This window comes from Cherax quadricarinatus, chromosome 83 (genome assembly GCF_038502225.1).
Source record: "Cherax quadricarinatus isolate ZL_2023a chromosome 83, ASM3850222v1, whole genome shotgun sequence".
NCBI classification, from domain to species: Eukaryota; Metazoa; Arthropoda; class Malacostraca; order Decapoda; family Parastacidae; genus Cherax; species Cherax quadricarinatus.
This window is the reverse complement of record NC_091374.1, coordinates 6,804,696-6,832,313: the sequence shown is the minus strand read 5'-3', so window position 1 is coordinate 6,832,313 and position 27,618 is coordinate 6,804,696. Positions and strand designations below refer to the sequence as shown.

The 27,618-nt window shown below is 36.7% G+C and overlaps 1 protein-coding gene across 8 annotated transcripts in view; it reads right to left on the bottom strand.

Moving 5' to 3' along the window:
- Positions 1 to 3,117: 3,117 nt before the first annotated feature.
- The window catches only part of LOC128702196 (diacylglycerol kinase eta), a 277,320-nt gene continuing 252,819 nt past the window's right edge, over positions 3,118 to 27,618 (bottom strand). For 5 of the 8 annotated variants that reach the window (XM_053796310.2, XM_053796313.2, XM_053796311.2 and 2 more), the window contains 9 exons: positions 27,330 to 27,430; positions 26,729 to 26,925; positions 23,675 to 23,781; positions 20,243 to 20,362; positions 11,626 to 11,760; positions 11,213 to 11,302; positions 8,075 to 8,188; positions 6,052 to 6,257; positions 3,118 to 5,518 (listed from right to left, as the gene is read on the bottom strand). In XM_053796310.2, coding sequence (XP_053652285.1) covers positions 5,425 to 5,518; positions 6,052 to 6,257; positions 8,075 to 8,188; positions 11,213 to 11,302; positions 11,626 to 11,760; positions 20,243 to 20,362; positions 23,675 to 23,781; positions 26,729 to 26,925; positions 27,330 to 27,430 — 1,164 coding nt within the window. In that variant the 3' untranslated portion in view covers positions 3,118 to 5,424. The remainder of the gene's footprint in view (positions 5,519 to 6,051; positions 6,258 to 8,074; positions 8,189 to 11,212; positions 11,303 to 11,625; positions 11,761 to 20,242; positions 20,363 to 23,674; positions 23,782 to 26,728; positions 26,926 to 27,329; positions 27,431 to 27,618) is intronic. The other 3 variants (XM_053796312.2, XM_053796316.2, XM_053796317.2) reach the window with 1 other exon arrangement.

Genomic DNA, 27,618 nt, shown 5'->3' with positions numbered 1-27,618 from the left:
AGTAATAGATACAGGAGAAGGGATTTCTAATCCCTTGCCGGCATTTTAGTCCCCTCTTACGACACACATGGCTTACGGAGGAAGAATTCTGTTCCACTTCCCCATGGAGAAACATTCTAGTGTTATAGGGTACAAATTAAAGATTAGTACCAATGAAAAGAGTACCATGGCTTAGCAGTACTGGATCATATACCATAGTTAAGACACAAAAAAGACTAATACAGTACAGGAGGGCACCATTTTACAGCGCTTTGTTGTACGGAGTTTTGCTAATGCAGTGGTTTTCAATTATACACATTCTTCATTTATTTAGACTTTCTATAATAAATATATTCACCGCTCACTATAAGTTAAGAGTGAAAATATTTTAAGGTAAGTAATATGAATACTGTATACACATTTTTTAGGTCTAGTTCTATTGCTCACTTAATTTTATGATAATATAAGCATGCTATCAGGCTTTTATATGCACCTGAAAGTGAACAAAGTCTATGTTTCACTTTACAGCAATTTTAGCTTTATAGCAGTAGCCCAGAACCTAAACCTGCTGTATAAGTGGGGCCTTCCTGTATTCATAATTTCACTGCAAATCTTGAGCTGAAGCACAGCACCAGCTGTACAGCAACTGCTGTACATCATATAAAACATCAAAACAGCACAACAATTATTCTATTTACATATTTTAATAAATGCTAAAACAAAAAATTTAATACTATACACACACACACACACTTGAACACATGCAATGGCAAGTGACAAGTTGAGGGGTGGGGCCAAGAGCTGAGACTTGACCCCTGTAACCACAACTAGGTGAGTACACTGTATATTATATACACTGACATATGTACAAGGCTAGAACTCTCACAATTTAACATGACTTACTGTGTATGTAATTTGGGATCCGATATATAATTACACTAGTAATCCTGTGGCTTTGTGAAACGCTAAGTTATCTTTGGAGTATATGTATTGCACATGTTTTGGTAATTTTAATATGCTAAATATTCTCCTTTTAAAAACATCATAGGTTAAGGAAACGGGACTAAAAAAATATACTCGGTCAAATGTGGTAACCGATTGCCCATCACTCGTGATGTGACATGCCTGAAACTCTCCCACTCTCTACGGTGCAACACAGCTGCTGTTAGGACTGTAAACAACAATCATAGCTTACACCATATTGAGTCCTATCTCCGGGCATCTGGGGAAAAAAAATACTGCAGAGTTGAGCACTTACATTAAAATGATACAAAATTTTCTAATCAGGAAAGCTGAATTAAAACTGACTCTTTTAACCCTCTGAGGGTCCGTCCCGTAGTTCTACAGCTTTGAAGCCTGGGTCCAAGTCCTAGTTCTGTGCCGTGAGCCCAGCTCACTCAGATAATCTGTGAGCGGTAAATTTGGGCCTAGATATGACAGAATGTATCTATGTGGTAAGTGTGCACCATATAAAACAAATCCTGCAGCATGCAGTACATGAGAAAAAAAAAAAAAGATTGTGTTTTTGGATTAAAACAGCGACTTTGTGGTGTATTTTCATATGTTTTTTAAGGTTGTATTCAAGGTTTCTTGGTCTCATTTGATAGAATGGAAGATATTACAGAAATAGAGATGATTTTGATTGGTTTTAGTACTGAAAATGGCTTGAAAATGAGCTCAAAGTAGCAGAAGTATTCAATTTTTGCCGATGTTCAAGAGTAAACAAATGACGGTGTGTGTCCAATATACGTCAGCTGGTGGGTCTAATGTGTGTTCACGAATGGGCTGATATTATTTATACAATTATTACAAGATTACATAACAGTAAATCTTCTATTTTTTGGTGTGAATAAAAAATCAAAATGTAATTCATTAGTAAAGCCTGGAAACATAACTAATAAACAGAGGAAATGTTATTATTGTGCCAGGAATGCTTGCATTGTTTATTCTTAACTATTTTGAAATTGGAATATTTTGAACTTTGTGCAAAATTGGCCAAGTTACCAGTTTCCCATCACTTTATTGGGTAGTTGAAATAATTGATTGGGTGATTTCCAAAGTAAACACTTTGATAGTGTATGTACAGCCTCTCCTCACTTAGCTACGTACTCGCTTACCAATGACTCGGGCTTACGATGGGCTCTCTGACCAGCATGCATACCTAAATAATGTACATTACAGCAGATTTCCTCTATTCTGTTTATTACAATATACAGTACACTACTGTATAACCATTTAAAAATATACCAGAAATGTTATAAATAGTGCAAAGGTGACATTAAAGCAATATCAAAGATGTTCGACACAAACCCACTACCATTACAGTATGCTCCTCACTTAGTGAAAAATTCATTTACCAATGTGGTCTTAGGAACGGAACTCTGTCATTAAATGAGGAAAGGCAGTATATACATGCATGAATATATGTATGAATGTGTGTGTACTCACTTAATTGTGGTTGCAGGGGTCAAGTCATAGCTCCTGGCCTAGCCTCTTCACTGGTTGCTACCAGTCCACACTTTCCCCACGCGTGCATGCGTGTGTGTGTGCATGCATGTGTGTCTATGTGCTTACATGCAAAATACACATACATACAGTATGTGTGTACTCATCTATTTGTGGATGTGCATCATGCTTAATAGAGCAGTTAAGCAAGCAGAATTTTCTTTAAAAACACAACTTACCAACTATTTTTCCTAATGGATTGATAGTTCTTTTCATTAATAACCTAAGCAAACCCTGTAAAAATTCATATAATGTTGACTAACTTATTGAAGATCAGAGTAAATTTAGTGTAGCATTTACCATCAATGAAATATATATATATTTTATGATGTTCAGACTTATTTTTTCCAGTTACAGCAAAAATAAGCAGATGTTCATTCTTCTGAGGCAAAAAAAAAAAGAAAAAAAAAAAAATCACTGGTTAATAAGTAAAGTCTGCAGATTTTGGCTATAAAGCACATAATATATATATATATATATATATATATATATATATATATATATATATATATATATATATATATATATATATATATATATATATATATATATATATATATATATATATATATATATATATATATATATATATATATATATATATATATATATATATATATATACACACACACACACACACACACAATATGTGTGTGTCAATTCACTACTGAATACAAGAAGAGCCCAGCTCTGCAATAAACTAAACAACCACAAATAGCCTACAAGACTAACAGTTACACTACAGGAAAGGGCACTGCCCCTCAATATCATGTACTACGTCAATTATGCACATCAATAGTCGTAGTTCTATGCAACGTAAATACAGAAACTTAAAAGTGTTTATTTACTCTAGTAATGGCAGCCACAATATTTGTAACTTGCACTACTGCAAGATAACATTTTGTAAAAAGGAATACACTATTTATCTAGACATATGTTTTTCTGCCAATGGCTCTTGAACTTCTGTGGAATTGCGAGTGGCTTTCCAAAAAGTCATGTCCAGGTTGCAGCAAAAAAAATTTCTTTTTTTTGCTTCTGATTCTCCTAGGTTTCTTAAAGTGTACTCATCATCCATGTTATGAATTCTAATAACTTATGCCAGGGAATATCTAAGAAGGAAATCTAGGCCTAGCATTTTGTCTTAAAAGCAATCAGAATGAAAGTCAAATTTATGCAGAGTGGCAGACTTGATCACCACTAAGCAATACTAGACTGACACATGAGAAGAAAGGAAGTAGAGTCAGTTCATAATCAATTTTTTTTCAACATTGGAAAGATGACAGGGAACTATGGTGATCATCAACCTAGATGCAAGGCCACTGGACAAATCCACCTGAGAAATATTGATCTAGATATTAAGGAAAAAAAACAAAGATAGTAATTCCTTAAAATTATGTAACCTGGTAATAGGTTAATAGTTAATTTAGGCAAGACAGCAATTCCTTATAAGAGAAATAATAAGCAACTGTATCTTTGAAGATGACAAAGAAGTGCCTTCTCCAAAAGTGGTAACAATATGTGTACTATCCCAGAGGCTGATCACTATGATAGTGATTCACAATATTATGTCACCTCAAGACAGATATATTAGACAACAAGTATGGGACATAAACAGTGTCACAGAAATATACCCAAAACAATGGGCAAGGAGCCTTAAAACAGGCATATTAAATATATTCTGATATACACGCATAGTACAAATGGTATGAGAAAATTTAACTTTTTTAAAAATATGAAACTAATATGAAATTTATAGCTGACAGTGCAGTATCCATTTGCATAACTGGCTGAAGCTTCTGACATAACACAGAAGACAACAGTACTATAAACTCGTGACTAGCCTAGCTTCAGTACAGTATTTAATACCTAAAAGTATATCAATACTATCAGTTACATTATACAAAATAGTCATTCCATACAAAAGTAACGACCATTTCAGAAGAGAATGTGTGTGAGAACTGTAACATTGCTAGAGTCTGTCAATACAATATCATATCGGTACCATGTGATTCATTGCACAAACAACCACTCAAAAGAATTTTGTCAATAAACTGGTTTTTACAGTAGTACAATACTATTAATTATACCTCATTCCTTACTAAAGTGGTTTGCTAAATTAAATAAAGTAAAAAGTATTAATAAAAAGTTTTACTGATTACTTCAATGAAATGGATAAATTACCTGGAAATGTTTTGACTAGAAATACACATTAATCAATAAGTAACATAAATTATAAAACAAAATTCAACAATAAGTGGTCTTTCGTTGAAAGTACAATAATATGTGTACTTACATAATACTGAGTTGTTAAAATACAGTAATGGAAAGTATATTTAAATTAATACCATAAGAAACAACCTCATTCTCAGTCAAGTGGATTCTCCTTCTGAGGCCACCGAGAATAAAAAGTTTGGAGAAATAACAAGATTTTTGGTGATATGCTATGGTTATAAAAAAAACTATCTGTATAAACTTCCATTTCACATTAAAGTGACATATCATTCAGCTAAAATAAACATACGTTTACTGATAATATAATGAGTAATTAATCTAAAAAAAAAAAAGTCCTTAAAAAAAGAAAACAATGGACATTTCAACAGTCAAGGGACTTTATAGAATTCTGTACAAAATTAACTGAAGATGATGATATAATGTAACTACTGGGGAGATATTTCTTATTAAAAAGACAACAGTATTTGAGAGATAATTTAGTGTCTTCCCACTTTCATTAAATATTATCCGAATTGAGAGACACTGCTTCCAATTTAAGTTGTTTACCTAGATGAGTACAGGTAGGTAGAGTGTCCATCTTCCAGTTAGCAAATGGAGGATCAACATGGGTTAAGCCCTTCTTAAAAAATGACAATAAATATTTGAAACTACCCACTACCAGTCTGACTCAACACTCACTTTCAGTCGAATACAATTCTATCAGTTTTCCTAAGTATGAAGCTTACTGTCTTTGATCTCTCTGATGCCCTGCTGAATGCGTTTGATGTGGCCAATCTTTGTTATACCTAATTCCTTTAGATCTCTGGAAAGAAAATAAAAAATGCTTTAAATTAATTTCTTAAATGTTACTTTACACTAATGCAAACTTTCCAAAGTACTGAGGCCTAATTTATAATCTTGAATTCATTCCCCAAAACATTTCTTAAGCCCAAACATGTCTGTTAAAACAGTCATTAAAATATTTTAATATGTGGAGTATAAATGAAATATTGTATTAAATGTGAGGTTGTAATTTTAAACCCCTAAAGAATTAATTACAACTAAGAACATTTGAAATATTCAAAGAGAAGGTAAAGAACTTAATGCTGGAGGTAGACAAGAAAAAGAAAAAAAAATGTACAGGGAAGTTAAGCTATTCATTCTGGAAATTATTAGTGATCTCCCTACAAGAAGTGCTACTGCTTGCCTAGGTATTGAATGTGTCAGAGTGAAAAGCTTGCTACACCCTCAGGCAATTATACTCATCAGTACTTTCCCAAACTACATATCTCCCCTCCAAGGTCATATATGCAAATGTACATTAAAACATATACATGTTTAATAAAGTATATTTACCTTCTCTCTAAATTCAATAGCTCTGAGCCTCGTATGTCATGACGAATGAAAGATTCTTGGTATTCAGTCAGTTGTAGAGTGTCAAGCCAAACAGCAACCTCTTCTGGACCCCATTCTCTCACTTCTCTTTCGAATCCTCCTCGTCGCCCTTCTCGCTTCAGTTTTAGTTTAAATATTCCTTTTGAATGGACTCTCTTCCGCTCACCCTGCAAAAGAAAAGATCAAAGAAATAAAACTCTCTATGTTCTTAAGATTATTCCACAAAATAAAGTGAAGCATTATATTCTTATGGTAGGAGACTTGGGATACCTTTCCCCTCAATCAACATAGTAAAACTGATCCATACATATTATTAATAACAATGACTAAATTACAGATAATATTAGATTCATAAGGTAGATTTATAAGGTAGAAGGTTGGTAGACAGCAACCACCCAGGGAGGTACTACCATCATGCCAAGTCGAGTGTAAAACAAAATCCTGTAATTGTTGTACAGGATGGTAGGATTGCTGCTGTCTTTTTTCTGTCTCATAAACATGGAAAATTTCAGGTACGTCTTGCTACTTCTACTTACACTTAGGTCACACTACACATACATGTACAAGCACATATATACACACCCCTCTGGGTTTTCTTCTATTTTCTTTCTAGTTCTTATTCTTGTTTATTTCCTCTTATCTCCATGGGGAAGTGGAACAGAATTCTTCCTCCGTAAGCCATGCGTGTTGTAAGAGGCAACTAAAATGCCGGGAGCAAGGGGCTAGTAACCTCTTCTCCTGTATATATTACTAAATGTAAAAGGAGAAACTTTCGTTTTTCCTTTTGGGCCACCCCGCCTCGGTGGGATACGGCCGGTGTGTTGAAAGAAAGAAGAAAGTTTATGTATGCACACTCATCTGAGTTTTTCTTTATTTTATCTTAATAGGTCTTGTTCTTATTGCTTTTCTTTTTATATCCATGAAGTGCGTGTTGTAAAAGTCAACTAAAATGCTGGGAACAATGGGCTAGTAGCCCCTTTTCCCGTATAGCCTACTAAAAAGACAAAAAAGAAAACTGTCAAAGTGGGATGTTTGAATGTGCATGGATGTTGTGCAAATGATAAGAAAGAGATGATTGTGGATGTTATGAATGTTAAGTTGGATGTCCTGGCTTTAAGTGAAACAGAGCTAAAGGGGATGGGAGAGTTTCAGTGGGGAGAAATAAATGGGATTAGGTCAGGGGTTTCAAATAGAGTTAGAGCTAAAGAAGGAGTAGCAATAATATTGAAGGATAAGTTATGGCAGGAAAGGAGGGAATATAAATGTATTAATTCAAGGATTATGTGGAGTAAATAAGGGTTGAATGTGAAAAGTGGGTTATAGTAAGCATTTATAAACCTGGAGAAGAGAGAAGTGTACAGGAGAGAGAGAGATTTTGGGAAATGTTGAGCGAGTGCATGGGGAGTTTTGAACCAAGTGTGAGAGTACTTGTGGTTGGGGATTTCAATGCTAAAGTGGGTAAAAATGTTGTGGAGGAAGTAGTAGATAAATTTGGGGTGCCAGGGGTAAATGAAAATGGGAAGCCTTTAATTGAGCTATGTGTAGAAAGAAGTTTGGTAATAAGTAATACATATTTTATGAAAAAGAGGATAAATAAGTATACAAGGTATGATATAGCATGTAATGAAAGTAGTTTGTCAGATTATGTATTGCTGGATAAAAGGTTGATGGGTAGGCTTCAGGATGTACATGTTTATAGAGGGGCAACTCATATATCGGATCATTATTTAGTTGTAGCTAGAGGTAGACGAGACAAAAGGAAACTGGCAATAAAATAAAAAAAAATAAAAAATAGGGGACTTAGTAGATGGGGAGCTGGAGGTATTGGGTAGATGGCGGGAATATTTTGAGAAACTATAAAATGTCGATGAAGAAAGGGAGGTGATAATTTCATACATTGGCCAGGGCGGTACACCTAGCTAACACATTCACACATGCCTGTTGTATGTCCACTAAATATTAATTAAATTATAGCAAAGCTTACCTCCTCATCAGAAACAAAGTACATCACGCTGTCCTTCTCGTGTGCACTTTTCAGAGAGCTGTCCAGATTTTCCAATGTCCCTTGTAGATTTTCTTCTAATCCTTTATTTATTTCCTGGATATGATTAAAAAGATTGATCAGTTTTAAATTAAGGAATTTTTTTTACGTTTTATGATTAAAAAAAAAATGCTTGTAGCACCCACATTAATTCAGGTTTGACATGAATGTATAATAGATTCTATACAACTATATGTAGTTAACTTACACAGAGTTTATCTTATTGAGAATACTGGGAATGCTCAATTGCAAACAATAAACAATACTAAAACATTTAGAAATTATGTGCTTTGCTAAGATTTCATGCAAGAGTAACTTCTTCTTTCAACAAACCGGCCATATCCCACTCAGGCGGGGCGGCCCAAAAGGAAAAACAAAAGTTTCTCCTTTTACATTTAGTAATATATACAGGAGAAGGGGTTACTAGCCTCTTGCTCCTGACATTTTAGTTGTCTCTTACAACATGCATGGCTTACAGAGGAGGAATTCTGTTCTACGTCCCCATGGAGGATAACAGTAACTTTTTTTTTTTTTAACAAGTCGGCCGTCTCCCACCGAGGCAGGGTGACCCAAAAAGAAAGAAAATCCTCAAAAAGAAAATACTTTCATCATCATTCAACACTTTCACCTCACTCACACATAATACACTGTTTTTGCAGAGGTGCTCGGAACACAACAGTTTAGAACCATATACGTATAAAGAAAACAGTAACTATTAGGTTAAAATCACTCCCAGCAAAATGAACTAAGGCATTTTAATTAAAATATAAAAGAAAATTGACATATACTGTATTTCACAGTGGTATTTCTTATTCACAGGTGATCAAAATTGTACATCAGTGAAAAAATAAGAAAAAATGGGGCAAAAGACAAATTTGAATAAGTGAAAAACACACTGTATATTCTGAAGACCTTAAAAAACATCATCTTACATAAGTAACAGACACCTGTGTACAGTTAATGTAAATGGCACTACAGAGTCAAAGTCACTCCCAATAAATACCAGTGTTCCACAAGCAGCATACTAAGTGCTCTCCTGTTTCTTGTATTCAATATGTATACTTATGATCTAGAACACATACTGTGTTCAAAAATCCATCACAACTGTATATTCAGTGTTATCAGTTTTTTTTCCTTTCAACATGCCATCTGTCTTCCACTAAGGCAGGGTGACCTAAAAAAAGAAACATTTTTACCATCATTCAACACTTTCACCATCTTTCATACATAATCACTCTCTTTGCAGAGGCACCCAGATATGACAGTTTAGACGTCACTCCAAACACCCAATATCCTAAACCTTTCCTTTGAAGTATAACCACAAATACATGAGTAATGCCAAGAACAGCAATAAGTTAGTAACACCAGGGAGAGCCAAGATTTTTAAATTATGGAATTTTACTCTTCTGAATAAATAAACTTTAACTTCCTCTCCTTACATAATACGTAACTTAATATAGTACCATGTTTTATTATTTTGGGAGTACGTATTTTGTTTTCTGTAATACCATATATTTTATTATTAATAATGAAATACAGTGAAACCTCAGCATACGAGTTTAATCCATTCCGTGACCTTGCTCGTATCCCGATTTGGTTGTATGTTGAGTCAATTTTCCTCATTTAAATTAATTGAAATAGCATTAATCCGTTCCAGAGGAATTCCAGGCACGACAAAATACTTCAGTATTTCGTTGGCGGAGGTTGATGATGGAGAAGAGATGCTAGGCACAGCATCTGACTTACTGACTGACTGACTTGACTGAATGACTTACTGACTTGACTGATGGACTTACAGACTTGACTGACTTACTGAATGACTTAAAGTTAGACTTTTTCACTGAAGAGGGCCCTGAAACAGTGTCTAGAGTAGCTGATGCCTTACCGTCAGTTGTATAATGTACTGCAGGGTAAAACAGAAAAGAAATCCATTACAGAATTTATGAACACCCCAGTACAATCATCAACTTCAGTACCAGACCCTCCATACCATCCACCTCAGCCTAGTAGGGCCACAACATAACTCTCCACTCTCTTCACAATCATCGACAAACACCAGCACGCACAATTTAAGGTAAGAAATACTATTATTTCTGTTGTAGCTATAATCTTAAGCAGTAAAAAAAAAAATAATACATCACGACAATGAAGTACAATTATATATTCACTTTTATTTTTGTAAGATCTGGATGTCTAAAAAAAAAGTTGTTTGAAGGGGAAGCTCACATCTTGAATTTTTGCTGGTATCCAGAAACAAAAAAATCGACTGAGCGACAGCTTGTATCCTGAAAAACTCATATGTTGGGGCACTCGTAAGCTGAGGTTCCACTGTACTTTTTAATAACTCCCAAATGATAATCAGATTAGAATAACATTTTGTACTCCAGCTTACCTAATATTACTCCTTGAAGTAAAAATTTTTATTTAGGTCAGTTGGTAAGTTTGTACATAAATGCTTCGTCACTGTAATTTCAGAGGCAGCCTTAATTAAAATTACTCATTTTCCAAAAGCCACTGTTTTACAGCCACACTAAATAATGATTGTTTTATTTTTATTTTTGCCATCACTGACACTATTATAAAATAAAATGACAGCTAGACTTTGAAACAGGTGAAATACTATAGCATTGTAAATAACATATGAGTGACAGTTATGATACTTCTTGATGTACGTGTGAAAGACAACATCAAAGTGGCTGTCTTTCGCACTTTCCTACATTTTTAATATTTTCCAGACCGCTGCTTTCTTACTAGTAGTTGACTGGGTTGAGAAGATGAATGATGATGATTATTATATACTGTATTTCCTAATAACTTGACAGCTGAAGCAAGGATCAATAAATCTAGGAGAAATATTCCATTAAGTGAAATTTAGCATTGTCCAATGAAGTAACAAGATATAAATGCAACTTGCTATATGTCTCACTCTCAAAACAGGTCACTCTGCTGATAACAGCAAAGCTCAATGTTTTCTTGGGTTAAAATGTTACTACAGCGTACTCTACTATTACTGGTGAGAATTTTTGTGGGCAAATTTAATCATAATCATTAAATCTCAAATAAAATAAAATATAAGCTTACCAAAGATTCTTCTTTCAGCAAGTTGAAAACTTCTCCGTGCAAATTTCGAACATTATTAACCAGCTCTGTTGCTAACATTCGTAGGTTTGGCTGTTGAGGGAATATTTTTTACAGCATTTATAGACAAGAGCAATACAGTAACAAAGAGGTACCCAATTACCCATAAAAATATATCAATACACTTTTTCAACAAAACTCTCCTTCACCCTCGCTCACTCCCTACACGTCAGATAGTTAGGTTTTTATAGCTCACTTGCGAGCTTTTTACCGAACATTTTAAGACATTCTTTTATATTACAACTACATCAACTTTAAAGCAGAATTAATATGACAACAAGGAATGTAAAGAAAATGCTGATTTTGGAAAGAAACTCCTATGATTCACCGAGCTAAATTAATTTTTCTATGCTTACACTTTCAATAATTCTTCCATCACGCCAAATCTTCTCTAAGCAGGTGGCAGCTGATGATGCCAACTCTCCAAGATGACTCTCCAGAGCAGGAGTGGAAGAAGCTGCCATGCGAACACAGCTGACAACATCTGCAACCTGTAAAAATGAATATTTATTTGCAACAGCCTCAAACATATCACCTCATCCAGTCATTCATTCACTGTCAATGTGATGATAATTCATTTGCATGATAGGAAAATATGGAATACAAAACCCTTACTTAACCCTTTCAGGGTCCATCCCGTAGATCTACGGCTTTGCGTTCAGCGTCCAAACCGTAGATCTACATCATGAGCTCAGCTCACTCTGATAAACTGTGAGTGGTACACTTGGGCCTAGATATGAGAGAATACATCTATGTGGTATGTGTGCACCACATAAAACAAATCCTGCAGCACACTGTGTATAATGAGAGAAAAAAAACTGAAACCAAGATTTTCGATTAAAACAGCAACTTTGCAGTGTTTTTTCGTATGTTTTTTATAGTTGTATTTGCAATTTCTTGGTCTCATTTGATAGAATGGAAGACATATTATAGAAATTGAGATGATTTTGATTGGTTTTAGCACAGGAAATGGCTTGAAACTGAGCTCAAAGTAGCGGAAATGTTAAATTTTTGTCGATGTTTAAGAGTAAACAAACGACCTCACACGTCTAATACATGCCAGCTGGTGGATCTAATACACATTCACAAATGTGGTGATGATATTTATACAATTATTACAATATTGCATAACAGTAAATCTTCTATTTTTTGGTGTGAATAAAAATTCATTATGTAAATAAAAAATAAAAATGGGATTTATTTGTAAAGCCTCAAAACGTAACTAATGAACCGAGGAAATGTTAGTTTAGTGCCAGGAATGCCTACATTGTTTATTCTGGATGCTATTTTGAAATTGGAATATTTTGAACTTTGTGTTAAATTGGCCAAATTACCAATTTCCGATCACTTTATTTTGTAGTTGAAACAGTTGACTTGGCGATTTCTTGTGCTCAATCGATAGAATAGAAGTAATACTAGTAAAATAGCTAAGAATTTGGTCGACTGGAATGATGTAATTGGCCTAAAATGGAAGTCAAAGTCGGCAAAATCGCCGATTCGTAAATATCGCTGACACATCAAAATTCGCGAGAGCATAATTTCGTCAATTTTCCATCAAATTTCGTACTTTTTGTTTTATTACCTTCACAAAAAAATTCTCTACCATTTCATAAGAAAAAATAACAAATTTTTTTTTGGAAAATTCTTGGACACTGGTGCGTGACTTCAGATTTTGGCCTTGGACCCTGAAAGGGTTAAATATACTGTACTAATAAAAAATTACATAATAATAATAATGATATATCAGAGACTAGACCCTCACATGCACTTTTTATATTTTGTCATACTAAAAATTTGCATCTTAATTTTTAATTTTATTATTAACACATCAGCCATTTCCCACCAAGGCAGGGTAGCCCCCCCCCCCCAAAAAAAAAAAAAGAACTTTCACCATCATTTACTCCATCACTGTCTTGGCAGAGGTGCACTTACACTACAATTATAAAGTTGCAACATTAACCCCTTCAGGGTCCAAGGCCAAAATCTGAAGTGGTGCCCCAGTGTCCAAGAATTTAAAAAAAAAAATATTTATTTTTTCTTATGAAATGCTTGAGAATCTTTTTGTGAAGGTAATAAAACAAAAAGTACGAAATTTGATGGAAAATTGACGAAATTATGCTCTCGCGAATTTTGACGTGTCAGCGATATTTACGAATCGGCGATTTTGCCGACTTTGGCTCCCATTTTACGCCAATTACATTATTCCAGTTGACCAAATTCTTAGCTATTTCACTAGTATTACTTCTATTCTATCAATTGAGCACAAGAAATCGCCAAGTCAACTGTTTCAACTACAAAATAAAGTGATTGGAAGTTGGTAATTTGGCCAATTTAACACAAAGTTCAAAATATTCCAATTTCAAAATAGGGTCCAGAATAAACAATGCAGGCATTCCTGGCACTAAACTAACATTTCCTCTGTTCATTAGTTACATTTTGAGGCTTTACAAATAGATTCCATTTTGATTTTTTATTCACATAATGAATTTTTATTCACACCAAAAAATAGAAGATTTACTGTTATGCAATATTGTAATATTATATTTTTTTATTATCACACTGGCCGATTCCCACCAAGGCAGGGTGGCCCGAAAAAGAAAAACTTTCACCATCATTCACTCCATCACTGTCTTGCCAGAAGGGTGCTTTACACTACAGTTTTTAAACTGCAACATTAACACCCCTCCTTCAGAGTGCAGGCACTGTACTTCCCATCTCCAGGACTCAAGTCCGGCCTGCCGGTTTCCCTGAATCCCTTCATAAATGTTACTTTGCTCACACTCCAACAGCACGTCAAGTATTAAAAACCATTTGTCTCCATTCACTCCTATCAAACACGCTCACACATGCCTGCTGGAAGTCCAAGCCCCTCGCACACAAAACCTCCTTTACCCCCTCCCTCCAACCCTTCCTAGGCCGACCCCTACCCCGCCTTCCTTCCACTACAGACTGATACACTCTTGAAGTCATTCTGTTTCGCTCCATTCTCTCTACATGTCCGAACCACCTCAACAACCCTTCCTCAGCCCTCTGGACAACAGTTTTGGTAATCCCACACCTCCTCCTAACTTCCAAACTACGAATTCTCTGCATTATATTCACACCACACATTGCCCTCAGACACGACATCTCCACTGCCTCCAGCCTTCTCCTCGCTGCAACATTCATCACCCACGCTTCACACCCATATAAGAGCGTTGGTAAAACTATACTCTCATACATTCCCCTCTTTGCCTCCAAGGACAAAGTTCTTTGTCTCCACAGACTCCTAAGTGCACCACTCACTCTTTTTCCCTCATCAATTCTATGATTCACCTCATCTTTCATAGACCCATCCGCTGACACGTCCACTCCCAAATATCTGAATACGTTCACCTCCTCCATACTCTCTCCCTCCAATCTGATATTCAATCTTTCATCACCTAATCTTTTTGTTATCCTCATAACCTTACTCTTTCCTGTATTCACCTTTAATTTTCTTCTTTTGCACACCCTACCAAATTCATCCACCAATCTCTGCAACTTCTCTTCAGAATCTCCCAAGAGCACAGTGTCATCAGCAAAGAGCAGCTGTGACAACTCCCACTTTGTGTGTGATTCTTTATCTTTTAACTCCACGCCTCTTGCCAAGACCCTCGCATTTACTTCTCTTACAACCCCATCTATAAATATATTAAACAACCACGGTGACATCACACATCCTTGTCTAAGGCCTACTTTTACTGGGAAAAAATTTCCCTCTTTCCTACATACTCTAACTTGAGCCTCACTATCCTCGTAAAAACTCTTCACTGCTTTCAGTAACCTACCTCCTACACCATACACTTGCAACATCTGCCACATTGCCCCCCTATCCACCCTGTCATACGCCTTTTCCAAATCCATAAATGCCACAAAGACCTCTTTAGCCTTATCTAAATACTGTTCACTTATATGTTTCACTGTAAACACCTGGTCCACACACCCCCTACCTTTCCTAAAGCCTCCTTGTTCATCTGCTATCCTATTCTCCGTCTTACTCTTAATTCTTTCAATTATAACTCTACCATACACTTTACCAGGTACACTCAACAGACTTATCCCCCTATAATTTTTGCACTCTCTTTTATCCCCTTTGCCTTTATACAAAGGAACTATGCATGCTCTCTGCCAATCCCTAGGTACCTTACCCTCTTCCATACATTTATTAAATAATTGCACCAACCACTCCAAAACTATATCCCCACCTGCTTTTAACATTTCTATCTTTATCCCATCAATTCCGGCTGCCTTGCCCCCTTTCATTTTACCTACTGCCTCACGAACTTCCCCCACACTCACAACTGGCTCTTCCTCACTCCTACAAGATGTTATTCCTCCTTGCCCTATACACGAAATCACAGCTTCCCTATCTTCATCAACATTTAACAATTCCTCAAAATATTCCCTCCATCTTCCCAATACCTCTAACTCTCCATTTAATAACTCTCCTCTCCTATTTTTAACTGACAAATCCATTTGTTCTCTAGGCTTTCTTAACTTGTTAATCTCACTCCAAAACTTTTTCTTATTTTCAACAAAATTTGTTGATAACATCTCACCCACTCTCTCATTTGCTCTCTTTTTACATTGCTTCACCACTCTCTTAACTTCTCTCTTTTTCTCCATATACTCTTCCCTCCTTGCATCACTTCTACTTTGTAAAAACTTCTCATATGCTAACTTTTTCTCCCTTACTACTCTCTTTACATCATCATTCCACCAATCGCTCCTCTTCCCTCCTGCACCCACTTTCCTGTAACCACAAACTTCTGCTGAACACTCTAACACTACATTTTTAAACCTACCCCATACCTCTTCGACCCCATTGCCTATGCTCTCATTAGCCCATCTATCCTCCAATAGCTGTTTATATCTTACCCTAACTGCCTCCTCTTTTAGTTTATAAACCTTCACCTCTCTCTTCCCTGATGCTTCTATTCTCCTTGTATCCCATCTACCTTTTACTCTCAGTGTAGCTACAACTAGAAAGTGATCTGATATATCTGTGGCCCCTCTATAAACATGTACATCCTGAAGTCTACTCAACAGTCTTTTATCTACCAATACATAATCCAACAAACTACTGTCATTTCGCCCTACATCATATCGTGTATACTTATTTATCCTCTTTTTCTTAAAATATGTATTACCTATAACTAAACCCCTTTCTATACAAAGTTCAATCAAAGGGCTCCCATTATCATTTACACCTGGCACCCCAAACTTACCTACCACACCCTCTCTAAAAGTTTCTCCTACTTTAGCATTCAAGTCCCCTACCACAATTACTCTCTCACTTGGTTCAAAGGCTCCTATACATTCACTTAACATCTCCCAAAATCTCTCTCTCTCCTCTGCATTCCTCTCTTCTCCAGGTGCATACACGCTTATTATGACCCACTTCTCGCATCCAACCTTTACTTTAATCCACATAATTCTTGAATTTACACATTCATATTCTCTTTTCTCCTTCCATAACTGATCATTTAACATTACTGCTACCCCTTCCTTTGCTCTAACTCTCTCAGATACTCCAGATTTAATCCCATTTATTTCCCCCCACTGAAACTCTCCTACCCCCTTCAGCTTTGTTTCGCTTAGGGCCAGGACATCCAACTTCTTTTCATTCATAACATCAGCAATCATCTGTTTCTTGTCATCCGCACTACATCCACGCACATTTAAGCAACCCAGTTTTATAAAGTTTTTCTTCTTCTCTTTTTTAGTAATTGTATACAGGAGAAGGGGTTACTAGCCCATTGCTCCCGGCATTTTAGTCGCCTCATACGACACGCATGGCTTACGGAGGAAAGATTCTTTTCCACTTCCCCATGGACAATAGAAGAAATAAAAAAGAACAAGAGCTATTTAGAAAAAGGAGGAAAACCTAGATGTATGTATATATATATATGCATGTGCGTGTCTGTGAAGTGTGACCAAAGTGTAAGTAGGAGTAGCAAGATATCCCTGTTATCTTAGCGTGTTTATGAGACAGAAAAAGAAAACCAGCAATCCTACCATCATGCAAAACAGTTACAGGTTTTTGTTTCACAGTCATCTGGCAGGACGGTAGTACTTCCCTGGGTGGTTGCTGTCTACCAACCTACCTATATTGTAATAATTGTATAAATATCATCACCACATTTGTGAATGTATATTAGACCCACCAGCTAGCGTGTATTAGACGTGTGAGATCGTTTGTTTACTCTTGAACATCAGCAAAAATTTAACATTTCCGCTACTTTGAGCTCAGTTTCAAGCCATTTCCAGTGCTAAAACCAATCAAAATCATCTATATTTCTGTAATATGTCTTCCATTCTATCAAATGAGACCAAGAAATCGCAAATACAACTATAAAAAACATACAAAAAAACACTGCAAATTGGCTGTTTTAATCGAAAAATCATGGTCTCAGTTTTTTTCTCTCATTATACACAGTGTGCTGCAGGATTTGTTTTATGTGGTGCACACATACCACATAGATGTATTTTCTCATATCAAGGTCCAAATGTACCACTCACAGTTCATCAGAGTGAGCTGAGCTCATGACGTAGATCTACGGTTTGGACCCTGAACGTAAAGCCGTAGATCTACGGGACGGACCCTGAAAGGGTTAACACCCCTCCTTGAGAGTGCAGGCACTGTACTTCCCATTTCCAGGACTCGAGTCCAGCCTGCTGATTTCCCTGAATCCCTTCATAAATAGTATTACCCTGCTCACACTCCAACAGCACATTAAGTCCTAAAAACCATTTGTCTCCATTCACTCCTAACATGCTCACGCAAGCCTGCTGGAAGTCCAAGCCCCTCGCACACAAAACCCCCTTTACCCCCTCCCTCCAACCTTTCATAGGCCGACCCCTACCCCACCTTCCCTCCACTGCAGATTTACACACCCTTGAAGTCATTCTATTTTGTTCCATCCTCTCTACATGTCCGAACCACCTCGACAACCCCTCAGCTCTCTGGATAATAGATTTGGTAATCCCGCACCTCGTCATTTCCAAACTACTAATTATATTCACACCACATATTGCCCTCAGATACATCTCCACTGCCTTCTCGTTGTTGCAACATTCACCACGCATGCTTCGTACCCATATAAGAGCGCTGGTATAACTATACTCTTATACATTCCTCTCTTTGCTTCCATGGACAAAGTTCTGTCTCCATAGACTCCTCAGTGCACCACTCACCTTTTTCCCTCGTCAATTCTATGATTCATCTCATCTTTCATAGACCCATCTGCTGACATGTCCACTCTTAAATATCTGAAGACATTCACCTCCTCCATACCCTTTCCCTCCAACCTGATATCCAATCTTCTGTTACCTAATTTTTTATCCTCATCACCTTACTCTTTTCTAAATTCACTTTTAATTTTCTTGTTTTACATAACCTACCAAACTCATCCACCAACCTCTGCAATTTCTCTTTAGTCTCCCAAAAGCACAGTGTCATCAGCAAAAAGCAACTGTGATAACTCCCACTTTGTGTTAGATTCTTTATCTTTTAACCCCACACCTCTTGCCAACACTCAGGCATTCACTTCTCTTACAACCCTATCTATAAATATATTGAATAACCACGGTGACATCACACATCCTTATCTAAGGCCTACTTTTACTGGGAAATAATCTCCCTCTCTCCTATACACTCTAACCTGAGCTTCACTATCCTCGTAAAAACTTTTCATCACTTTCAATAACCTACCTCCTATTCCATACATTTGCAACATCTGCCACACTGCTCCCATATCCACCCTGTCATATGCCTTTTCCAAATCCATAAATGCCACAAAAACCTCCTTACTCTTATCTAAATACTGTTCACCTATATGTTTCACTGTAAACACTTGGTCTACACACCCCCTACCTCTCCTGAATCCTCCTTGTTCATCTGCTATCCTACTCTCCATCTTGTTCATAATTCTTTCAATAATAACTCTACCATATACTTTACCAGGAATACTCAACAAACTTCTTCCCCTATAATTCTTGCACTCTCTTTTGTCCCCTTTACCTTTATACAAAGGAACTATGCATGCTCTCTGCCAATCCCTAGGTACCTTACCCTCCTCCATACATTTATTAAATAACAGCACCAACCACTCCAGAACTATATTCCCACCTGCTATTAACATTTCTATCTTTACCCCATCAATCCCAGCTGCCTTACCCCTTTCATTCTACCCAATGCCTCACAAACTTCCCCCACATTTTTCCCACCACTTTTTTTCTTTGCATTTTTACAGCTTTCATCATATTAAACACTTTGTTCTTGATCTAATCTGGTAGCTTCTAGCCTCAAACTACATTGGTCTAACAGTGACTATTACACTTCAGCAGGTTGCACTGTTCCTCATAAATAACCAATGATTTTCTTACTTCCCTCCCATGTATAACACAAAAAATGCTGGCATGGTAGGTGTACAAGTGAGGTTTTTGTACAGTATCAAGCTCTACTAGATTTATTCAAGGTTTTTAAGCACTCTTTGTACTATTCACAAAGTTTATCTTCATGGGAGACAGTAACTTTAAGTATACAGTTGGGAAATATACTAGATTACCATATCTAGCACATTTTACTCTTAACATTACATGCCTCTAGCCCAGGGGTGGGCAACCTTTTTTAAGTGTGCATGCCAAAGTTGGCCATGATACAAAATCTCTGGAAATACATGGGGACTATTTCCCCACTTTTCTTGAACGAATACGTGATAAATGTCGCATTTTTTTTTTTTTTTTTTTTGAGACGAGACCAGAGGTTAGCGTGCCGGCAGGAAGTCGGCGTGCCAAGTTTGGCACACGTACTAAGGGTTGCCCACCCCTGCTCTAGCCTGTATAACATACCTATGACTGTCAACTGCAGAGGCATGCAATAAGTATATAACACAGCATATATATCCAAATACAAACTGCCCAATTAACATATATTTTAAGTGTTCTTACTGAGGAAGCTATTGTTGCAAGTACAGGAAGCTCCTCATCAGCAAGTAATGTTAACTGTTTAGTCTGGCTGCCGCTACTGCGCTGTTTCTCCTCCCAAGCCTTGAGTGAAACTTCTAAGTCCTAGAAATAAAAGGTACACACTGTAATAACATAAATAATTCCTCATCTTGTTTTATTTAACCCTTAAACGGTCCAAAAAGATCGACGTTCAAATTCGTAGTGCTACAAAAGTAGATCTACTTTTTTTTTACATATTTTCAAATATAACAAAAAAAAATGTAGATAAAAGTTTTTTTACACATTTTCAAATATAAACAAAAAAGATCTACATTTTTTTACATACTTTCAGATGTTGAAAAAACGTATATATACGTTTGGACCCTTTAAGGGTTAAAATCTATTGTTAAAATTAAAACACAGTATCTTTTCCAATTTGCTCTTTATCAGAGAGAACTTCTTTTATCCATAATAAAAATAAAAACAATAATAATAATAATAATAATTATAATAATAATAATAATAATAATAATAATGTTATTTACTGCAAGTACATGTACAAGGTATACAGGCCTAGCTGACATCAATGACATACTATTATACAGAAAGCCACTTGTTATTACCTGGAGTTTACCTGGAGAGAGTTCCGGGGGTCAACGCCCCCGCGGCCCGGTCTGTGACCAGGCCTCCTGATGATCATTTCGGGCAAATTAGGTCAGTTTTGTCCCAGGATGCGACCCACACCAGTTAACTTTAACACCCAGGTATCCATTTTACACTGATGGGTGAACAGGGTCAGGGACAGTAGGTGTCTGATGGAAATACGTCCCTAATGTTTTCCAGCCGTACTGGAGGAGATTTGAACCCCGGACTTCAGCGTGTGAGCTGAGTGTGCTAGAGATCGAGCTAGATACAAGTAAGAATAAATACAGTGTGAACATACTTCCCCACTAACTTCCTAAATTACTTAAGCTTATAGCCAAAATTTTGATTAAAAATAGAGTGAATAATTTAAATAACATTTAGGAAGATTGAAGCATGGAGGTGGGAAGAGCAATGCCTGCACTTTTAAGAATGGGTGGGAACATTGCAATGAGAGAGTACTCTGAACTGTTCATATCAGCATACTTCTCGCAAAACAGAAAATGAGTGAATAATGGTAAACATGTTTTCTTCTTTATAGGTAGTAGGTTAGTAGACAGCAACCGCCCAGGGAGGTACTACCGTCCTGCCGAGTGAGTGCAAAACGAAAGCCTGTAATTGTTTTACATGATGGTAGGATTGCTGGTGTCTTTTGTCTGTCTCATAAACATGCAAGATTTCGGGTATGTCTTGCTACTTCTACTTACACTTAGGTCACACTATGCATACATGTACAAGCATATATATACACACACCCCTCTGGGTTTTCTTCTATTTTCTTTCTAGTTCTTGTTCTTGTTTATTTCCTCTTATCTCCATGGGGAAGTGGAACAGAATTCTTCCTCCGTAAGCCATGCGTGTCGTAAGAGGCGACTGAAATGCCGGGAGCAAGGGGCTAGTAACCCCTTCTCCTGTATATATTACTAAATTTAAAAGGAGAAACTTTCATTTTTCCTTTTATGTCACCCCACCTCGGTGGGATTCGGCTGGTACGTTGAAAGAAAAGAATGTTTTCTTCTTGTAGGTAGTAGGTTGGTAGACAGCAACCATCCAGGGGGGTACTGCCATTCTGCCAAGTGAGTGTAAAATGAAAGCCTGTAATTGTTTTACATGATGGTAGGGTTGCTGGTGTCTTTTGTCTGTCTCATAAATATGCAAGATTACAGGTACGTCTTGCCACTTCTTCTTACACTTAGGTCACACTACACATACATGTACAAGCATATATATACACACACCCCTCTGGGTTTTCTTCTATCTTCTTTCTAGTTCTTGTTTATTTCCTCTTATCTCCATGGGGAAGTGGAACAGAATTCTTCCTCCATAAGCCATGCGTGTTGTAAGAGGCAACTAAAATGCCGGGAGCAAGGGGCTAGTAACCCCTTCTCCTGTATATATTACTAAATGTAAAAGGAGAAGCTTTCGTTTTTCCTTTTGGGCCACCCTGCCTTGGTGGGATACGGCCGGTGTGTTGAAAGAAAGAAAGATGTTTTCTTCTGTGGGTCACCCTGCCTTGGCAAGAGATGGACGTTAGGGTAATAAAATAAAATAATTTTATATACAAGAAAGCTCGAGCAATTATTCTTCAACAAATCTCTTGAATCTCAAACTATTCATGACCTCCTAAATCACCATGTTAGCCACAGACATTAACACTATAGGCCAAAATCAATGTACTGACCCCTATCATTAAGTAGGGTTGCCAACACTGTCTTCACTAAACATAAATGCATTAACCTCCACTGTTATGTGGGGGTTGCCTGCACTGCCTTTACTGCAAGTAAATTTTTTTTTTAATACGCTGGCTGTCTCCCACCGAGGCAGGGTGACCCAAAAAAGAAAGAAACACTTTCACCATCATTCACACATAATCAGTGTCTTTGCAGAGGCACCCTGATATAACAGTTTAGACGTCACTCCAAACACCCAATATCCCCAACCCCTCCTTTAAAGTGCAAGCATTGTACTTTTTATGAGTATGTAAAGCCAGACTTGTGCTCTGAAGGAGAGGTGTTGATATGTTGCAGTTTTTAAGCTGTAGTGTAGGCTCGCATCTGCCAAGATGGAGTGAATGATGATGATGAGTGTAGTAAATGGCCAATGTGTTAATAAAAAAAAGCAGTCTCTTCTTAACTAACATTAATCTACAACCACTGATTAAATCTTTATATTACTAAGATAACTGCACATACAATGTATATTTTTAATTTAATATTTATATTTATTAACTTTATACTCACTTAAAACACTAAATAATTTGAGATTCAATATTAAAATTATGGGCAATGCACTCAACTGCTTAATTTGCCAACCACAGCTATATTAATGTATTACCAGTGGAAATGTTATTATATTCCTGGGGAAATACTAAATTCATAGAGAGGAAAAATATAGGAAAATTGGGGTTAAACAGGTTTGATCTAAAGAGGCGGCAGCTAGCTCATTTCTTGGATTAAGAGCCCCTCACCAGGATGAAGACACCATCCTTGAAAGGACTATGTAAATAGTAGGTATCTTTCTTTCTTTCTTTCAACACACCGGCCGTATCCCACCGAGGCAGGATGGCCCAAAAGGAAAAACGAAAGTTTCTCCTTTTACATTTAGTAATATATACAGGAGAAGGGGTTACTAGCCCCTTGCTCCCGGCATTTTAGTTGCCTCTTACAACATGCATGGCTTACGGAGGAAGAATTCTGTTCCACTTCCCCATGGAGGAAATAGTAGGTATATCAGTTTTAAAAATGAGCAAATTCCAGTTAACTTTTAATTCAGGTAACATAATAAATAACTTACCCGATTCCTGCAAAGCATTTGTACTCTGTTTTTGTGAACAATGCGAACAATTCCAGGAGGTTGTGTCCATGCTTCACCATCAACCTGAATTGGTACTCCCTCTTCACCTGTAAGAAAGAAAACTGGCATCAGGTATAATCTTTAACACTCAGTAGCAACTACAGCAAGAAATATGATATATTCTGTATTTCCTTTAAAGTACCTGTAAACACTTTTGTAATACAGTGGACCCTCAACCAACGGCGGCATCGATTAACGCCAAAATCAACTAACGGCGCTCTTTGGCATAAAAAAATTGGCTCTACCAACAGCGAAAAACTCATCTAAAGGCTTTTGTCCTGAACATGTCCATGCGGCCTGAGCGTGGCCTGAGCGGGCCCAGCCACTTCAAGACTCCATGTACAGCCAGTGTGCCAGTGTTCACAAGCCATTTCAGTCGATTCCATGTGTACCTGCGATACATTTTGTATTATTCCAGTGTTTTTAATGCTTGTAACCACTAAATAAGCCATCAAGGGCCCAAAGAAAGTTTCTAGTGCCAGCCCTGTGATAAAAAAGGAAAGAAACACAATAAAACTCAAGAAAAAACTCATAGCAAAGTACCAAAGTGGAAGAGGAAGAGAGAGGAGAGAATGCGTCTTCTGCAGTGATTCGGTGATTCTATGATATGTACGATACTAAAGCAGCAGGTATCGATAAAGGCTATAGTGCCAGCCAACGATAAAGTGTAGAATTAACAGTGTAGCAAGTAAGTTAAGCGAGTAAGCGATAGAAAAACAACACGAAAGTAACTCCCCAATGTTGTTGGATGTGTGTTTATCCGCTGAACATACGCCGGCCTGCTATCTTCCACTACCCTAAACCTCTGCCAGCATCTCCTCCATCAAACTAATTAAACTAACATCTCCTTCAAGGTAAGTGTAAATATAAAACTGTAAGCATAAAAGTAAATATATTAAGTGTAAATATAAAAGGACCCCAATGGAAAAAATGTAAGTCACTCTGACTTTTTTGGGTTATCCTAGGTACTTTACACATATGCTGCTATGTATGATAATCTATGTAACTGTATTTGTGTATACCTTAATATTGTTTATAATGTCATGTTAGATAAACTGTGATAGATAAATAAGCCGTAGAGATGATATTAGCGTCATATTGAAGCATAATAAACTTGCCTTCCTCTTGCCTCCTACATGTCTATCATACACCAACAAGTCAAGTTAATAAAGATAAGTCAATAAAGGTAAGTGTAATGTTAAAGGTTCATTTATCCATTTAATTAGTGCTTTATATTTGTTTGTCATTGTTTTCTGTATGTATATTTATATTTAATCTTTAAAAAAAATATTGTTTTGTTAATACTTTTGGCTGTCTAAAACGGATTAATAGGATTTCCACTATTATGGGGAAAATTAGTTCGACTAAAGGCTAGCTCTCTGGAACGGATTAAAGCTGTTGGTTGAGGGTCCACTGTAATTGGTTTTACTGTAATTTTAATTAAATGCTGTTTAGACTCTGAAATTTCCAATTTTATATCACTGCAGTTTTTTTAACTACCATCAGGCTTAGTGTAATTTTGTGGTATCCTATTTTGATGCAACCTGGTTGCATATACAGCTATAAATAGAAGAATCACCTCAGATACACATCACACTTCAGTCATGCAAGAACTTGTAAAAAATAGAAATAACTATAAAAAATCTACTTCAAAGGACCTATGAACAGTGGCATTGTAAGGGGTGAGGAGCACCCTGGGTGGCATCATTTAGGGGGTGACACCATAAAGCCTCTAAAGAAAGTAACACTAATGCCGAAAACAGTACTGCACCAACATGAGAGAAAAATCCTTCGTTTCTATATAGCCTATATAGGCCTATACAGGGAAAATCATTGATTTTGATGATGTGATAGATGATTTTGCAGAAATGAGGGCAAGGATATGTAAGATCAGATTCACTGAGATGTTACCTGTACTCAAGGTCAAATCAGAACTAGTGTTCCTCTGATACTGCAATGTTTTTTTTTATTTTTCAAGTTTTTTTTAGGGGGCATTATTGAAGATGAATAAATATAGGATCTGCTGGCTGTACTCAAAGTGGTATTTGAGTTTATGTTTCCTCAATATTACTACGATTATTTATTTTATCATTTATAAAGTTGAGAAGTATTCTCCTGTTCAGTTTATAGCCCTTAAACGTTCTCATTGCTAAACATTAGTTACTGGGTATGCAGTACTGATGTAACTGGAGTTTACTTCCCCCCATCCCCCTGCCCTTGGATTTCATGAGGGTGACACCAAAGATGCTACCCTGGGTGACACCCAAGATTCCGCCCCGGGTGACACCAACCCTAGTGACGCCTCTGCCTATGAACATGGGGAAATGCTTGAAAGGTAAGACAGTGAGAAATTTATTTTTTTTACAAGTCTCCCTCACTTTATGCAGGTCCACTTTACTTAAATTCACTATTACACAATGCTCCATTTCTACTGGGCTTTTTTAGATGTGATATACATTTACTGTGTGGTACTGGTGCACTCTGCAATGCTTACTGAAGAGTTTTATTACATGGAATTTAGTACTGTATTGACAGCCTGACTGAGCTTAATACAGATGTCATGATCCTGGTATGCATAGGGTGAAGCCTAAATGTGTTAGTGTTAGTAATCTCACAAATGTTCCTCTGAATTCCTATTAAGCCATGCTCTTAAAGCTATTTCTCATCTTAGAAATAACTCCCCTTCTCCTTAACACACTTCTGCCTTCTTTCTCTTGTGTTGTCTAAAGAAGCTTTTTCATATTACAAGGTATATTTACTTCATCCATTGAATGCTGCCTTGAGTGACTACCCCAAACCACTCAGCTGCTACACAGCTTCGGCCAGATATTCTCACAGCATCCATCTGAATTACTTTCATCACATAAGCCAAAGTTACATGCCAAGCCTAAAATTACTACTAAGTGGAATTCAACCACAAAGAGAAGTAGAAAACATTTTAGTCAACTTGTTACAGCTACATAGGTGGTTCTTCCATGATGAGGACTTCATTACCTGCCTCACCAAGGATTGTGATCTTTATGCTGGAGCACTGAGCTATTCGATGATGCTGTAAATTTATTATGCGGGAAGCGGCCATCTGTGCTGAGCCAAACACAGCTACAACTTCAAGAATTCGGTCATCAAAACTTGGTGCCAAAAAACAGTCGTCTTCTTTAGTTCCTCCCCAAAAATTAGTGCCTCCCATAAAACTGTAAGTAAACAATCATCAATGATTAGAGGTAAGAAAACAGATGATATTTACTACTATACAGTATAACTAAGGACTTAAAACATTCAGCTTTTAAATTTCCTACCACAAAAAAGAAGACTACCCTCGGGGTAAGAGTGAGAGATACAATGAATGAGAAGACACAAAGCATTACTGTAACATCTGGAGATGACTATTTGAATAAAGAGAAACATAAAAAATAAAAAGGCACAATACTGTAACTGGAACGATACACACATAACCCGCACATGGGGAAAAGAAATTTATGACAACGTTTTGGTCCAACTTGGACCACTAACTACTCACAATGAAATACTATCATAAGTTTCTTTGTCCTATGTGTGGGTTATCTGTGTAGAGAGGAACATACAATTATTGACTTACCTAGGAATATTAAGTACAACGATGCCTTGTAGTGATGGCAGAGGAATTCTTTCTCCATCACATTCCAGTTGCACACGCTGATCCAGGTTCTTATAGGTTTTCTGAGCACCATTAAAAGACAACATTGCAATGCTGAACACATTTAAGTACAGTATTTATTTGCAAGGCTATCCTACAAAAAAATTTTTTCTAGGCAGATATAAAAGTCCACATTTCAATGACAAAGCTGGTTAAGTACTTATTTGCAGGCTTTCCTACAAAAAAAAAAAAACTTATCAGTTATAAGAGA